Source organism: Trypanosoma conorhini (genome assembly GCF_003719485.1).
Source record: "Trypanosoma conorhini strain 025E chromosome Unknown Tco_14.4_contig_00558, whole genome shotgun sequence".
In the NCBI taxonomy this organism is placed as follows: domain Eukaryota; phylum Euglenozoa; class Kinetoplastea; order Trypanosomatida; family Trypanosomatidae; genus Trypanosoma; species Trypanosoma conorhini.
This window is the reverse complement of record NW_021704648.1, coordinates 1-12,531: the sequence shown is the minus strand read 5'-3', so window position 1 is coordinate 12,531 and position 12,531 is coordinate 1. Positions and strand designations below refer to the sequence as shown.

The following is a 12,531-nucleotide window of genomic DNA, read 5'->3' as shown; positions in this document are numbered from 1 at the left end:
TGCCAAAAATAGTCAACGCCGATGCAGTGTTCCTTAGCGAAGTGACTGGGATAAAAGAAAGCTAAATTGAGTCAGTTGTGTATAGTAAAACAAAATAAAATAAAAGGAATTTGTATACCGCTTGCTTCGTTTTTTGCTGCTTTGTTTTTTTTTGTCTTTGCTGTTGTTTTGCTTTTGTTTTTCTTTGTGTTTTTTTTTGTGTAAGATGCGGATAGGAGGTATAAACATCCGATTGCGGCCCATCTTTATGAACCTACCATTTACGGCGCGTAAAGCTTTATTTTCGGTTTGGAGCAACTTCGCTGGAGAGCGGGATCCCCTTGAAGGTGCCAGGCTGGTGAAAGATAGACCCTCTGGAAGGATCTATTGCCCGGCGATGCAACTCTTCGTCGGAAAGGCGTGGGTAGCTGCTGTAGACGCTCTGGGTGTCTTTGGTCCCGCATCGGTGGGTTTGCGACTGCTGTCGTGTCCCTTGCCACCCGCAGCTACCGCACATCACAGGCAGGAGCAGCACTCCCTGCCGCACGGAATTTGGGGCCGGCTTGGTGTACTCGACGTGGCCACGGCAGGTGGGGCAGGTGGTCGCGCCTCGAATGCAGGACTCACAGAATATGTGGCCGCAAATAAACACCTGCGTGGGACTCTGGAACGAGTCCAAGCACACCTGACACGTGAGGGCCTCGGGGGGGCCGAGGGCTCTGCAGCACGACATTAGCGGACGGACGGCACGGGGGGTGAGGACTCGAGCAACTTTTCCTCTCGCGGTTGTGGGCGACGGCGTCGAGACCAGAGAAGCCGAGGGAGGAGGGGGATGGAAAGAGAGCAGAGAAACACAACAAAACAAAACAAAAAGACGGAATAAAAAGAGATGATGCTTTTTCATTACTGTCCCTCCTCCTTGCCCCGGGGGCGGAGCGGCCAGCGCACCAACGGCGCGGCAGATGGGCAGGAGGGGGGGAAGGCGAACTCGGCCCCACGAAGGGATTCTACCGGGCAGCCCTCGGCTGCTGCATGGGCAGAGGCGCCAGACCCCGGCCTCGACAGCGACGCGTCTCGCACACCCTACAAAAAAAAAATGACAAGACAAAAAAAACAAGACATACACACTTCGGCAGCGATGAAGAAAAAAAAAAGGGGGGGGAGAGAGAGAGAGAAAATAGGAAGAAAAAAAAAACAAGTGCAAGAAAGCGGTCTAAACGAAGCGCAGCATCTTGACGGATTTTCTTTCCCCGAAGGTTCCAGGAGGGGCGTACATGTACAACGACGACCAGGCTGTCGCCATCGCCCACTGCTCCATTGACTCTGTGGAGTAAAGCCGTCTAACAACAATGCGGTGTGGGGTCGGCAGAGCGCCCACAAGAGACGTGTTGCGTATTACGGCAGCGGTGTCTACCACGCCGGCAGCTTCCGCGGCGGCGACAGCTTCTTCGACTGCAGCGATTGCGTCCCTGATGGTGTCTATAAGGAACGGCGAGGTGAGCTGCACCCGGAATTTGTTACACCCCTCCGCCAGGAACACCTCTGATACTTCCTTCACCAAAGACTTGCGCTTGACAAAAGCGGCAAGGAGGGTTGCCGCGGCCCGCTCGTGGTACTGCAGCACGCTTGCAACGGCCCCCACAACGCCAAGCATCACAACTTGGTCGGCCGTCACCTCTGAGTTGTCGGCGAGGACCGCATTGGACGCCGCGGAGGCCTCGTACGCGAGACACCGCGTGGCCACCGAAGTAAAGACAAGACTCAGCCTCTCTGCAGTGACAGGGCTGATATCGCTAATAAAAGAAGCGAGGTTCGATATGATTGAACTGCAAGTCACATGCAGGGGGCATATCATCTCGTGGCGAAATAGCATGAAGGAGCAGAGCATGATGATAAGTAGGTCATTGTAGGACCCCACAAAGGACTCAAATTCAAAGGGAAGACGTTCACGAAAGGCCGCGTTGCACTGCAGACAAAATGTTCTCAGTTCAGAGAGCCGCAGTAAGATAAACAAGACGAGCTGCAGGTGTGGGAAGTACTTTGGGTCCCGCCTGGCGTCGAGCGCGTAATCCACCAGAGGCACTATATACTCCATCGCCTCTGGCTGCTGCCCAAAGGCCACCCGACACTGCGGTGAGAGCTCAACTAACCGCCAGAGCAGCATCATGAAGTCATCCTGCGTTAGGAAGCAATGCTGCGATTCGGGGAGAAAGGTTCGATTTGAATACAACTTTAGACCAATGATGTTTTTTAGTCGCACCACAACATACTTCGCCTCCTCCGGCGTCAGTGTACAGATGAGTTCCCTTGCACTATGAATGATTTTTTTGGGCTGCGGGCTGGGCGGCTGTAGTACGGGCGGCTCTTGTGCGTCTCCCTGTGTTTCCGCAGCCGTGACTGCCGCACGGTGCTCCTGCTCCGCAGGTCCTGTCATGTTTGTAGCCTGCGCGGGATCATCAACAGCGGCGCCTGGATAACATATCATGGCACATAAAAACCGTGCAGACATCAACACCACATCCTCCTCGTTCCCAATCCAATGGCTTGTGTATGGCATAGAACCAAAAGGCACGTACGACAAAATGGCATTTAACGTGGAGGCGACAAGTGTCGGGAGAAACGGCGTCTCATCGACGTTAAGCAGTGGCTCCGAAAAGACGGTGTCGCGCGTGGCCGGCGGAGAAAACAGTGGCAAGGCCAAAGCTACAGTGAGTGTGTAGAGGAGCTCTTTCCGAACGGCGTGCGTTGTGGCGCCCACCACCTGTGGGGCGGTGTTCTGCTCCCGCATTCCACCCACGCCCGGGTACCACAGAAGGGACTCCTCCACGCTGGGGTGACTCTCGCATGGCTTTGCCGGGGCGAAAGCGGTGGGCAGCGTCAGGCCGCGAATAAAACAACAGTCTACTAGCAGCCGTCCCAAGAATTTGCCCAGCGTTGCATTCTGGCCAGGGAGAAAAAGGAGCAGCTGCGTCGGCTGCTCCTCATCGCAGGCGAGGTTTTCCTCAAAAAAGGAGCGCACAAAAGAGGCGGTAAAACGTGTTCGCCGCCTTTTACCGCCTGCCTCCGTTCTGCGAGGACCCACATCCGTCACAGCGTCGTTGGCGTTGGGCGTCTCAGCTGCGACCGGTTCCTCCTCATCGCACGGTGTGTCCCCGCTCTCCATCGCGATAGGAAGCAGTCGCCGCAGCAGGCACAGCGCAGTCAGAAGCCGCCGCGACACGGCCTGCAGGTCGGCCACAGGCTCAAGCGAGGCGCTGCGCGCCTGCGAGATGGCCTCAATGCACTTGAAGAGGAGTAGCGCAAAGTTCTTCGTGTAGTAGTGCCGCACCAGCCTTAGCGTAGAAAACGGGAGGGCGCGCTCCACCTCTGTGTTGGAGAGAGCGGTGCTTAGCAGCAACGCAATCAAGCCTTCGTCCACGGGGGCGTCCGTCAGCAGCGAGCGTAGTGCCTTCCCCACCTCCAGCGTTGAGCTAGATGTCCCCATCCTCCAGGCAGACTATGAGAGCTTGTTAGTGTTCGTTTCCTTGGGAAGCACGCAAGAATGGGAAGCTGCAGGGGGACGCGCAAGGACGTCTACCACCACACGCCCTCCGTTTCAAAAGGCATGTATTTGTTTATCCCCCTCTCTACCCAGCCCCCTGTTAATTTCGTGGGAGGAGGGAGTGGCAGGACGCGAGCCAAACACACGGACACGCGTCCAACCTGAAAAATAAATAAAAATAAAAATAACTGAAGGAGAAATACAAGCAGCAGCCTAGGGAAAACAGAGAGGCTTGGAAAATGCATACCAGGCGTTGCGTGCCCCATACAGGCTGCACGAGGGAACCCTCATAGAAACTTGGTTCCGTGTGTGTGTGTGTGTGTGTGCGTGCGTGCACGACGACGGCGCGCTCCCGCCCCGCCGACTCACACCTCGGCCACGCCAGAACTTCTAAACTGCCCGCACACGCGCTGCTGGGCCCCTGCGCACGTCGTGCGGGGGCGAAGTCCCAATTTTGTCAAGCAAAGCCACAGGCAACATAAGCACCATTCTTCATGGACGGACGAGGGCTTCCGCACGACAAACAGCGCCGCGTCGCAGTGTCGGGTCGACATGGCAGTCAAGCAAAAAAAGCCAGCGGGGAAGGGGGGTGCAGGCATCGGGGAAAGAGACGTCTGTGCACCCCATTGCCGCCCCTTGGCTTTTTTTTATTTGTTTGTTTTACATCTTTTTGCGCCTTGGCGTGGAGATGAACCGGAAGTGGCTACGGAAACGCCCGCGCAAGCACACGAGCACGCCTACACAAGCGAAATAACAACAAAGAAAAGAACAAACAAGACAGGAGTGGGTCAAGCATAATTAGAAAGCAAATACAAAAGCCACCTTCTTTTGTTTACCCACCGCAGGGGTGCCAAGCACCCGGTGCAGCGGATTAATACTTCACGCTGCCGCAACCGCATCAAACACACATACACACATACGCATGTATATATATATATATATTTACAGAGAGAAATAAGCTTGCAGAATCCGTCAACCGCGCAAAGTAGGCAAAATTTACATCCTTGGCACATTGTGGTCAGTACACCTGTTCCTCCAGCCGGAACGGCGCGTGCACGCGTTTTCGCCGCAGCAATCGCTCCCTTTCCCGCATCCCTCTCAGCTTAGCCGCCGTCCTCCGCGCCAGATGGCTTCGGTAGGCGCACTGAATCACCCTTGCCGCTTTATTTTGTAGGCGTCGTTGCAAGTTCACCTTTTCCCTCGCCCGCTTCAGTAGACGCTGCTGCAGGCGCCGCTGCAAGGGCACCTTGGAAGCGCGGCGCACGCGATACCCCCGGAATACGCTCTGGATAACTGTGGCACACTTGTTTAGCAGCGCAGCACGATAACAGTTTCGCCCGTAGCATCGTTTTGCGTGCACGGCCGGGCCATAAACACGCCGCACTAAAAATCCGCGGAACGTTTTTTGTATCAGCGTCGCGTAGTACTCCCGCGAGAATTTGAAGTGGTGAAGTATAAATTGCGTCAGCTCTCCTTCCTCGCACCACTTATGGAGCCGGTATGCATGGCGCCGATACGCGCGCTGAATCTGCGTCGCCGCGAATTCGCGCGTCACCGCCTCCTTCTGACGCTTCAGCGACGCATCTCTTTCCTCCTTTTGGGCGAGGCAGCGCCGCCGCGTGGCATGCATGCGAACCAGACTCTGGACCTTCATGACTCGGCGCATTTCTGTCTGATGTTGCTCCTGAAGCCGTCGCAGCTCTTTAATCGCCAGCCAGCGCCTTGCGTACGTCTGCAGGGTAATTGCGGCCTTCTCCTCGAAGTATTTCACGCGCGCTTCTCCCCGCATTGGAATGCCGTTGGAAGATTTCCGCTCAAGGAGCAAACGGAAGAATCGCACTATTCGCCTCGCACTCGCATTCTCCAAAACCGTCCTTGCCTCCCGCTTTATCTTCATACTCACCTTCAACTTGACGATATCCTGCGCAAGCGCGAAGGCGAGGAGCGCACGTCTCACTATGTTTGTGGCCTCCCACCGTTCCTCGTACGCCTTTTCGGCCCGCAGCAGCGTCAGCAAGCGATGATTCAAAATTTTCTTAAATGCGGCAACGCTGCGCTGGGCATTTTCAATTGACTTCTCCGACAGTGGTGGCGGCATAAACGCCTTCACAATACTTGCCGCCTCCGGAGAAAGCAGAGGTGCTTGTTTCACCTTCGGTGGCGGTGTCACGACGATGTCGTCGTTTTTCTTGGCAATCGGGGACCAAATCGTCCTCCGTGGCGGCGGAATATTTTTTACCTCTGCCTCATCTATAACCTGCAGGGGCGTCTCCTCGCACAGCAAGACCATGGCGGCACTGTTTGCGCCTGCACCCTCTGTGAATGGAAAAGCGGTCTCGCCAAGCGCTTGACTTCCGTTCAAGACCATGCCTTCCACGTCCACCACCCGCAGCAGCGGGACCGCGGCGTTGCTTAGGCCCTCGGTCTGCATCTTCTGCCGCAGGTAGTCACTGATGGGGGGAAGTTCCACAGAGTCATCCTTTGTGTCATTTGTCGCACCTGAATACCGCCGCTTGTGTTTTTTGCCACGACTCGAATGCTTAAAAGAAGCCTGCGTCGTCAATGCAGACTTAGGTCGCCCTCCTTTTCGTCGAACAGTTGCCTCCACCTGTCGAGCGGCCTCCATCTCTGCCTCGGCGAGTTCGCGGCGTCGGGCCGTCTCTTCTCTGCGGCGTTGTACGATCTCCACAAACCGCTTTCGAGCACATTCAATGATACTTGACCACTGTTGGTAGGGGCTTGCGACTAGCATTTCAGTTGCCTGCTTGTAGTAGCCCTCCGCCTCGTGTGGCCGGAGGTACTCCTCAGCGATGGCCAAATAGTGATAGGCAAAGGCGCGAAGAAGCCCATCCACATCCTCGCGAGCCGTCGCACTTTCACACACCCGCTCCGTTTCCTCCTCGTCGCTTTCTTCGTCCTCCTCGCGAAGCACCTCCAGTGCTCGCTCGCGCGCCTCTGGGAAGGAGCAATTGTGCACGCTTACCGCGCACATATTAAGACTAATTATGCAGACTATCTCTTCCGCCACGGCATTGGCGAGTGCCACCTGAAGAAACGCCGCAGCCCTCATCGTATTCCCGGACCGCAGTAGCAGGCAGGCCCAATTGTTTAGGGTCAGTGAGACAAGGAACGCGATACCTCTGTCTTCCTGCATAGGTATGAAAAGCCGGCTGGGGTCGTCGAGGTCAAGGTCCCCTTGAAGATACTCCCGCCTCTGTAGCTCCTTGAGACACAACCGCAAGAAATCCTTCGCCACTTTGATGTCGGTTGCGAGGCTTTTAACGCCAAGCGCGTTGCAGTGCAGGATGAAGTCCTTGAATAGCAAATTCCCCGCTGCCGGGCCGCGCCCTAACAAAGACGCTGAACCCGAGGTGACAGAGGCAGAAGCGGCGGCGGCGGCGTCCTCCACCTGCGCGAGGGCCCGCTCATAGGCTTTGATTGCCAGGAAGTGCTTTGAGTCAGCGTACAGCCTCGTCGCGAGGCGCAGATAGTCGTCCTCCTCTTCCGCCGCCGTCATTGCACTGCCGCGGCTCTTCAAATCCGACCCGCAGTAAAAGAAAAGGTATAAAAAGGAAAATAATAATAATAATAATAATAATGAGAGAGAAAAAATATTTCTGCCTCCACAGGTTTACCTCCAGATAAAACAAAGCAACATAAAACAACTACAACACCGAGGACGACAAACACAAATGCGGAAAATAAAGCCCCCAAAGAACAAAAGTTAAGTGGTGAAACAATTAGTAAGAGTATTAGCGGTACACCGGCACCCGGTTACTCGCAACACCCTCTGAGGCAGCAACAATAAAAAGAAAAAGGAGGGGGGAAGCAAGACCCCATGCTGGAAAAGGTGCTTGTATTTTACAAATTTGAATGTGAGGACCTTGGTGCAATGAGCAACCTGCGGCGTCGGCCATTCCTTGGTTGCTCCGATTTCGTCCCAGGGCTCTTTCCGACCTCATCCTGCATGAGAACCAAGTAGTTTTTGTGACTCGGCTCAGTCACCCCGTAGTCGTCAGGGGCGTGCTGCCTGTGGAGCTCCACCGCACACCACTTAAGGAACAAGACGACCTCTGAGACGTCGTCCGTCTGCAGGACCCACGTGTCGTTGATTTCAAGGTATCTATCCAGGTCGGTGGAAAGCGCCAGAGGGGTGCGATAGCAAACAACAATTTTCATTGCTCGCCCAAAAAACATAATGTCATCCACACTTAACGCACCAAAACGCACTCCGACAGCTTGAAATGCCACTTTGCGTGTGCCCAAACGATTGAGCTCACGATATAGCATTCGAGCGCTGTGCCAGGTATCCACCTTGAAAACAACACCGACCTGGATACTGCTCCTAATCATTTCATCACACTTCGCTTGGGTCTCAGGCCTATGGAGAGGTTGCAACTGGATCCAAGTGTTCTGTAACGTTATCTTAAGATCGTCGTCGAGAAATGTATTTCCGTGCGACCCATCTTCCAATAAAAGTTCGTTTTCACGCTCTTCATGCTCCGAATTTTTATCCGACAAATACTCTGCAATACTCTTCTCACGAGGTGTAGAATCACTCGTTGCAAGCGCTTCTTGCGCGGGTTGCGCGTTCATCTCGGCTAACGATGCATCTTCTGGGGATCCATAAAGCAATTGATACTCTAAGCAGCGCGTATGTTTAAGCTGTCCATAATCGCCAAGGTGTGCAAAGGACACGTCCATCCCCCTCGGACGAAGCAAACTCAACCGCGAAGGGAAACACTCAACAAACCACTGTAGCAAACGTCTGTATTCAAAAACGCAATCTCTTTCCTCCGTAGATGGCATTGAGAGTAGATGCGTTCTTACACCGGGACATCCGGTGCTACTGTGAACATCAATAATTGTAACAGCCGTACCTGGATACGCCTTGGCCACGGAATTACCAATGGCGTCTATCATGTAATCCACACGCCCTTTTGTATGATCAGCAACAAAGGGCATGCCCTTTGTGATGCAACCTTCTCTAACGATAACAGTCAAAACAAGACATCTCGTACTTGTTGGATTCGAGCTTTGCATCTTTTTTCGGGCAGCATTGAGGGCAGAATGCAGTCGTACAGAAACACTGTTTTTTCCAAACTGTATCTGTCGTTTTTCAAGGGTCACATCTTGCTTCTTTTGAAGTCGTTGGACGCTCTTTCGAGTTCTAAAACCCTCTTCATCAAATAGGTGTTTTGAAGACTCCAAGATAACAGCCTGATGTGAGCAAGCATGTGAATTGTACTCCTCCCTTTGGCTGTGGCAAACCGGCGATAACGCTAAAGACATTAGTTCAATAAGTGACCAAAGAAGATTTATATTTTCGCTTGTCTTCGCTGATATACAGACCCCGGCACAACTGCGGTTTAAATTCACAACTGGATGTGTGTTGCTTCCTTTATATTCAGGATCTACTTTTTTCATTGGTGCGAATAACTGGACGGCATTATGCACCTCTTTGGATGGCGGCGTGTCCAACTTTGCATTTGACTCAAATACTCGTAGTCGTTCAATATCCTTCTCCTTATGAATCATAGCAACATGCAATCCAGCTCCTCGTAGGTCCATAATGACCTTAAACATGGCTTCATTTGCCTTTTTAAAATCCGAATAAAGGTCCAGTTTATTTAGTACCACCAGAATCGGTTTATCAAGGTTTAAAGCCACTTTAATGGTTTCATAGGTCTGACTTCTGACACCATCCACTAAGGAAACGACTAAAATTATAGCATCTGCTATACTTTGTGCATGAAAACGAGTCTCTGTGAATATGCGTTGACCAGGCGTATCGACAAATGTTACAGGTTTGACGCCTTTTTTAGAGTCAGGAGTCGTGAAAGCTCGAACGGTCTGAGATGTGCCCCTGGACTCTTCGTTACGAAAATTTGTTTGCTGTAAAACATCAAGGAGTGTTGTTTTTCCGTGTTGACTGTGACCCACAACCGCGATAACGGGAATACGAGAAGGTCTGAGAGGAGAAAGTCGCCTGAGATAGTTAAGTCCCGTAGAGACAAATACATCCTGCTCCCTCCACTGGATAAACTTGTTGTCCCTTTTATTTGCGGCGCCTTCGAAATGACAATTTTCCTCGGCTTTTAGCTCCTCTACACATCTTTTTCTCACATCATTCGGAAGTCCTCTCATGATTATATTTGCTGCCAGTTGATAAGGCACAAGACACGTCACCAGGCGTTCGTCAGTGAGCTTGTGCTGCTCCCAAATTACACGTTCCACCTCTTTTTCCTTTAAATTTAAAAGTGTGTTCAATGACTTTGCAATATCATCCTTTAGTTTGGCATCAAAAGACCTAGAACGCCGATTAGTATTTGCGGCAAGGGCCTCTTTTTCCAAATACTTTGCAAGCCTAATGGTGCGTGTGCGAACAAGGTTTACAAAGGAGCATGCATCCATAACCGAGTTCAGTGGGTAAAAGGCATCAGGAATTCTCAATAAATGGATGCGCGAGCACCACATCTCCCTAACATGCCTACAAAGAAAAAAAACTTTAACCTCAGAGTATAAATAGGTGAAGAGAGAGAAAGGGGGAGAGAGAATGCAAATAATACTACGAATAACACTAGTAAGAATAATAACAGTCCAAGGGACATTTTATGAGACGCAATATAGATAGTAATCCAAAAAAAAATGAAAAAAAAAGAAGGAAGAAGAAGAAAAGACGATTCCCGCTTATATATATATATATCGAGTAAAGGAGGCAATAAAAAAAAATACCCATCGTTCTCCTAGTATTCAAATTTCTTCTCCTAAGCTTTGAAGAAATAAGCAACTGCAAAGTATGGTAATAACACCTTCCAAGAAAGACTGAAAATGCCGCTGTCAACCCATACTGTACTCAATGTTTTCTCCCGGGACATAACATAAACAGGATGTCGGTAAAATACAGTGGGCTCTCTACCCCGAACTACCTTCTCTGCAAGTGTGGCACATGGCTTTTCAACCTGCAGAGAGGTAAAATTGCGAGCCTGCGTCTGACCGAGCGCCAAGAGGCGCATTCCATATGAACGGAGCATGTTACCCTTTCCTTAGTAAATAAATAAAAGCAAAAATAATAATAATAAAGAGCAAGAGAAAGCGAAAGCGAGAGGGAGACAGAGATAGAGACAGACAGACAAATAGAATAATAATAATAATAATAATAATAATAATAATAATAATAAGTCAAGCAGTAGTTCCAAAACTAATTCTTTTATTTGCTTTCCGTGGCAATCTCTTTTTGATCCCACAAACCCTGAGTTTCTTCAACATATGCATATATATATATATAGCCTCCTTCTCAGATGCAAGCTTAAGTAGTAGTAGATCTAAAATCCAGCACAAAGTGAGTTTCGTTTTCGTTGTTGATGTTAGCATGGATTGCAAGAGGTCCACTAGGGTACATGACACGAATAAGTCCTTTCAATATTCCAACTGTATAAATCAAAACGTCTTTGTGAATTGGCATATCTCCCAGTCTTTCATCACGGGTTGAGGCAGCTTCATCCTTGGTTACGGATTCCTCTGCATAGGCAGAGAGCGATACCGCCTTGGTGGAGACTGTGCGGTCACCTTTTATCTTGGGGAAGCCCTCAAGCCACCGAAAACTTCTGTCAATAAGACAAAAATAAATATCATTCATATGCATCATTCTATCTACTTTTTTCCCAAACGCAGTCTTCCAAAATGTTCGGGCGACGAAATGCGTTACACCCGAAGGAGTCCACTCACCAAAAGAAGGTTGACGATAGAGTAGTCGCTCAGACAATCGTAGGCCCAGCAACAAACCTAACCCTTCAAGATCCTTATGAGTATTCAACTCCACTTCATTTTCGGGGCTAGCGCTTGGACCATCTTCTCCATGAAGGGTCTGGCGACTAACGACGTACGAAATAAGCTCTATATTTAGCGCTGCCGCCACACTCTCACTGACTAAGCCGTTGTGACCCATACCTTTTCTGGAAGAAAGGTAAAAGGAAAAAAAATGTAACACACACAAGCATTATAACAATAATAATGCCAATAATAGTAATAAAATTAAGGTATAAAAGTAAGAGATACCCACATCCGTACACAGAGAGAGGCGCGAAAAAAGAAAACGAGAATAGGGATGGAAGAATGTGAACTTAATAACTGGTTTTCCCCATCTTTTTCCAATTACAGGGATACACCAGCAATACAAAGCTCATTTCCGTCCCACACAAAGAGACAAAGGAAAAAAGAGAGTGAGAGAGAAATAGAGTAATTGTTTGAAAAATAAGAACAATAACAAGTGAAGCTACGTAGTTGTCTTCGGTAGTACATCCGAAATTATATAGGGACTTCCCTCAATGACGGAACCTTCTTTTACATAGGGCAGAATAGCATCTCGTAGTAAAAAGAGTGCCTCTAAACCACAAACTACTCGGCCAAACGCAACATGGCGTTTGTCTAAAGACTCAAGTTCGGTGCGATTGTCCGTTAGACAGAAGAAAAAAGAATCGTCCCAAGAAGTAGATGAGCGACAGAGCGAAACAACTCCAACCGCATGACTTATACGCCCTATTTCGTTCTCGATATCGGAGAGGGGAAGTGATCGGGAGACTGAACGTTCACCGACTTGAAGCCCCTCTTTTGTAAGACGAAGAAAACGGTGTTGCCTGACCGAAGTTTGCTTACTGTTTTTCTTGTCTCCATTCAATGCACCCGGACAACTGGTCAAGAAAAGTTCGCACGCCTTAGGGGCCTTGTTCAGAAGAATTTCTACATCAATTCGACAATATTGACCCTCTCCTTCCTTCTCAATAAAAAAGGAAAAAACGGGCAGATGGTCATCTCCTGACCCTTCGTGAAACTTTGGAACCCTTGTAGCCCGCTTTGACGGCATCCTAAATGCTCTCTCAGAAAAGAAACTCTCTCTCTCTTTCACACAAACAGACTCGCTGTGTGTGGCAGAAAAGAAAAAAAATAAAAACAAGAATGATGGGGGGGGANAGATGGCGTTAAAACCCAAACAATTACCACATCTCCAAACA

General features: G+C 50.2%; 5 protein-coding genes across 5 annotated transcripts, besides 9 other annotated features; all 5 read right to left on the bottom strand.

Moving 5' to 3' along the window:
• Positions 1-277: 277 nt before the first annotated feature.
• Positions 278-712, bottom strand: Tco025E_07331 (EF hand; the record flags this gene model as incomplete). The annotated part of the gene is made up of 1 exon (XM_029374197.1): positions 278-712. The coding sequence occupies one exon, from the start codon at positions 710-712 to the stop codon at positions 278-280; it is 435 nt and encodes a 144-aa protein (XP_029225685.1).
• A 480-nt stretch (positions 713-1,192) lies between these two features.
• Positions 1,193-3,463, bottom strand: Tco025E_07330 (putative protein HID1; the record flags this gene model as incomplete). The annotated part of the gene is made up of 1 exon (XM_029374196.1): positions 1,193-3,463. The coding sequence occupies one exon, from the start codon at positions 3,461-3,463 to the stop codon at positions 1,193-1,195; it is 2,271 nt and encodes a 756-aa protein (XP_029225684.1).
• Positions 3,464-3,825: 362 nt separating this feature from the next.
• Positions 3,826-3,854: a microsatellite.
• Positions 3,855-4,442: 588 nt separating this feature from the next.
• Positions 4,443-4,465: a microsatellite.
• A 73-nt stretch (positions 4,466-4,538) lies between these two features.
• Positions 4,539-7,037, bottom strand: Tco025E_07329 (uncharacterized protein; the record flags this gene model as incomplete). Its single annotated transcript, XM_029374195.1, has 1 exon — positions 4,539-7,037. The coding sequence occupies one exon, from the start codon at positions 7,035-7,037 to the stop codon at positions 4,539-4,541; it is 2,499 nt and encodes an 832-aa protein (XP_029225683.1).
• Positions 7,038-7,074: 37 nt separating this feature from the next.
• Positions 7,075-7,119: a microsatellite.
• Positions 7,120-7,381: 262 nt separating this feature from the next.
• Tco025E_07328 (putative translation initiation factor IF-2) lies at positions 7,382-9,997 on the bottom strand (the record flags this gene model as incomplete). The annotated part of the gene is made up of 1 exon (XM_029374194.1): positions 7,382-9,997. One exon carries the CDS (start codon positions 9,995-9,997, stop codon positions 7,382-7,384), a length of 2,616 nt encoding a protein of 871 aa, XP_029225682.1.
• Positions 9,998-10,081: 84 nt separating this feature from the next.
• Positions 10,082-10,116: a microsatellite.
• A 44-nt stretch (positions 10,117-10,160) lies between these two features.
• Positions 10,161-10,203: a microsatellite.
• A 369-nt stretch (positions 10,204-10,572) lies between these two features.
• Positions 10,573-10,602: a microsatellite.
• Positions 10,603-10,660: 58 nt separating this feature from the next.
• Positions 10,661-10,701: a microsatellite.
• A 128-nt stretch (positions 10,702-10,829) lies between these two features.
• On the bottom strand, positions 10,830-11,468 carry Tco025E_07327 (uncharacterized protein; the record flags this gene model as incomplete). The annotated part of the gene is made up of 1 exon (XM_029374193.1): positions 10,830-11,468. One exon carries the CDS (start codon positions 11,466-11,468, stop codon positions 10,830-10,832), a length of 639 nt encoding a protein of 212 aa, XP_029225681.1.
• Positions 11,469-11,518: 50 nt separating this feature from the next.
• Positions 11,519-11,558: a microsatellite.
• Positions 11,559-12,449: 891 nt separating this feature from the next.
• Positions 12,450-12,476: a microsatellite.
• Positions 12,477-12,531: the final 55 nt, after the last annotated feature.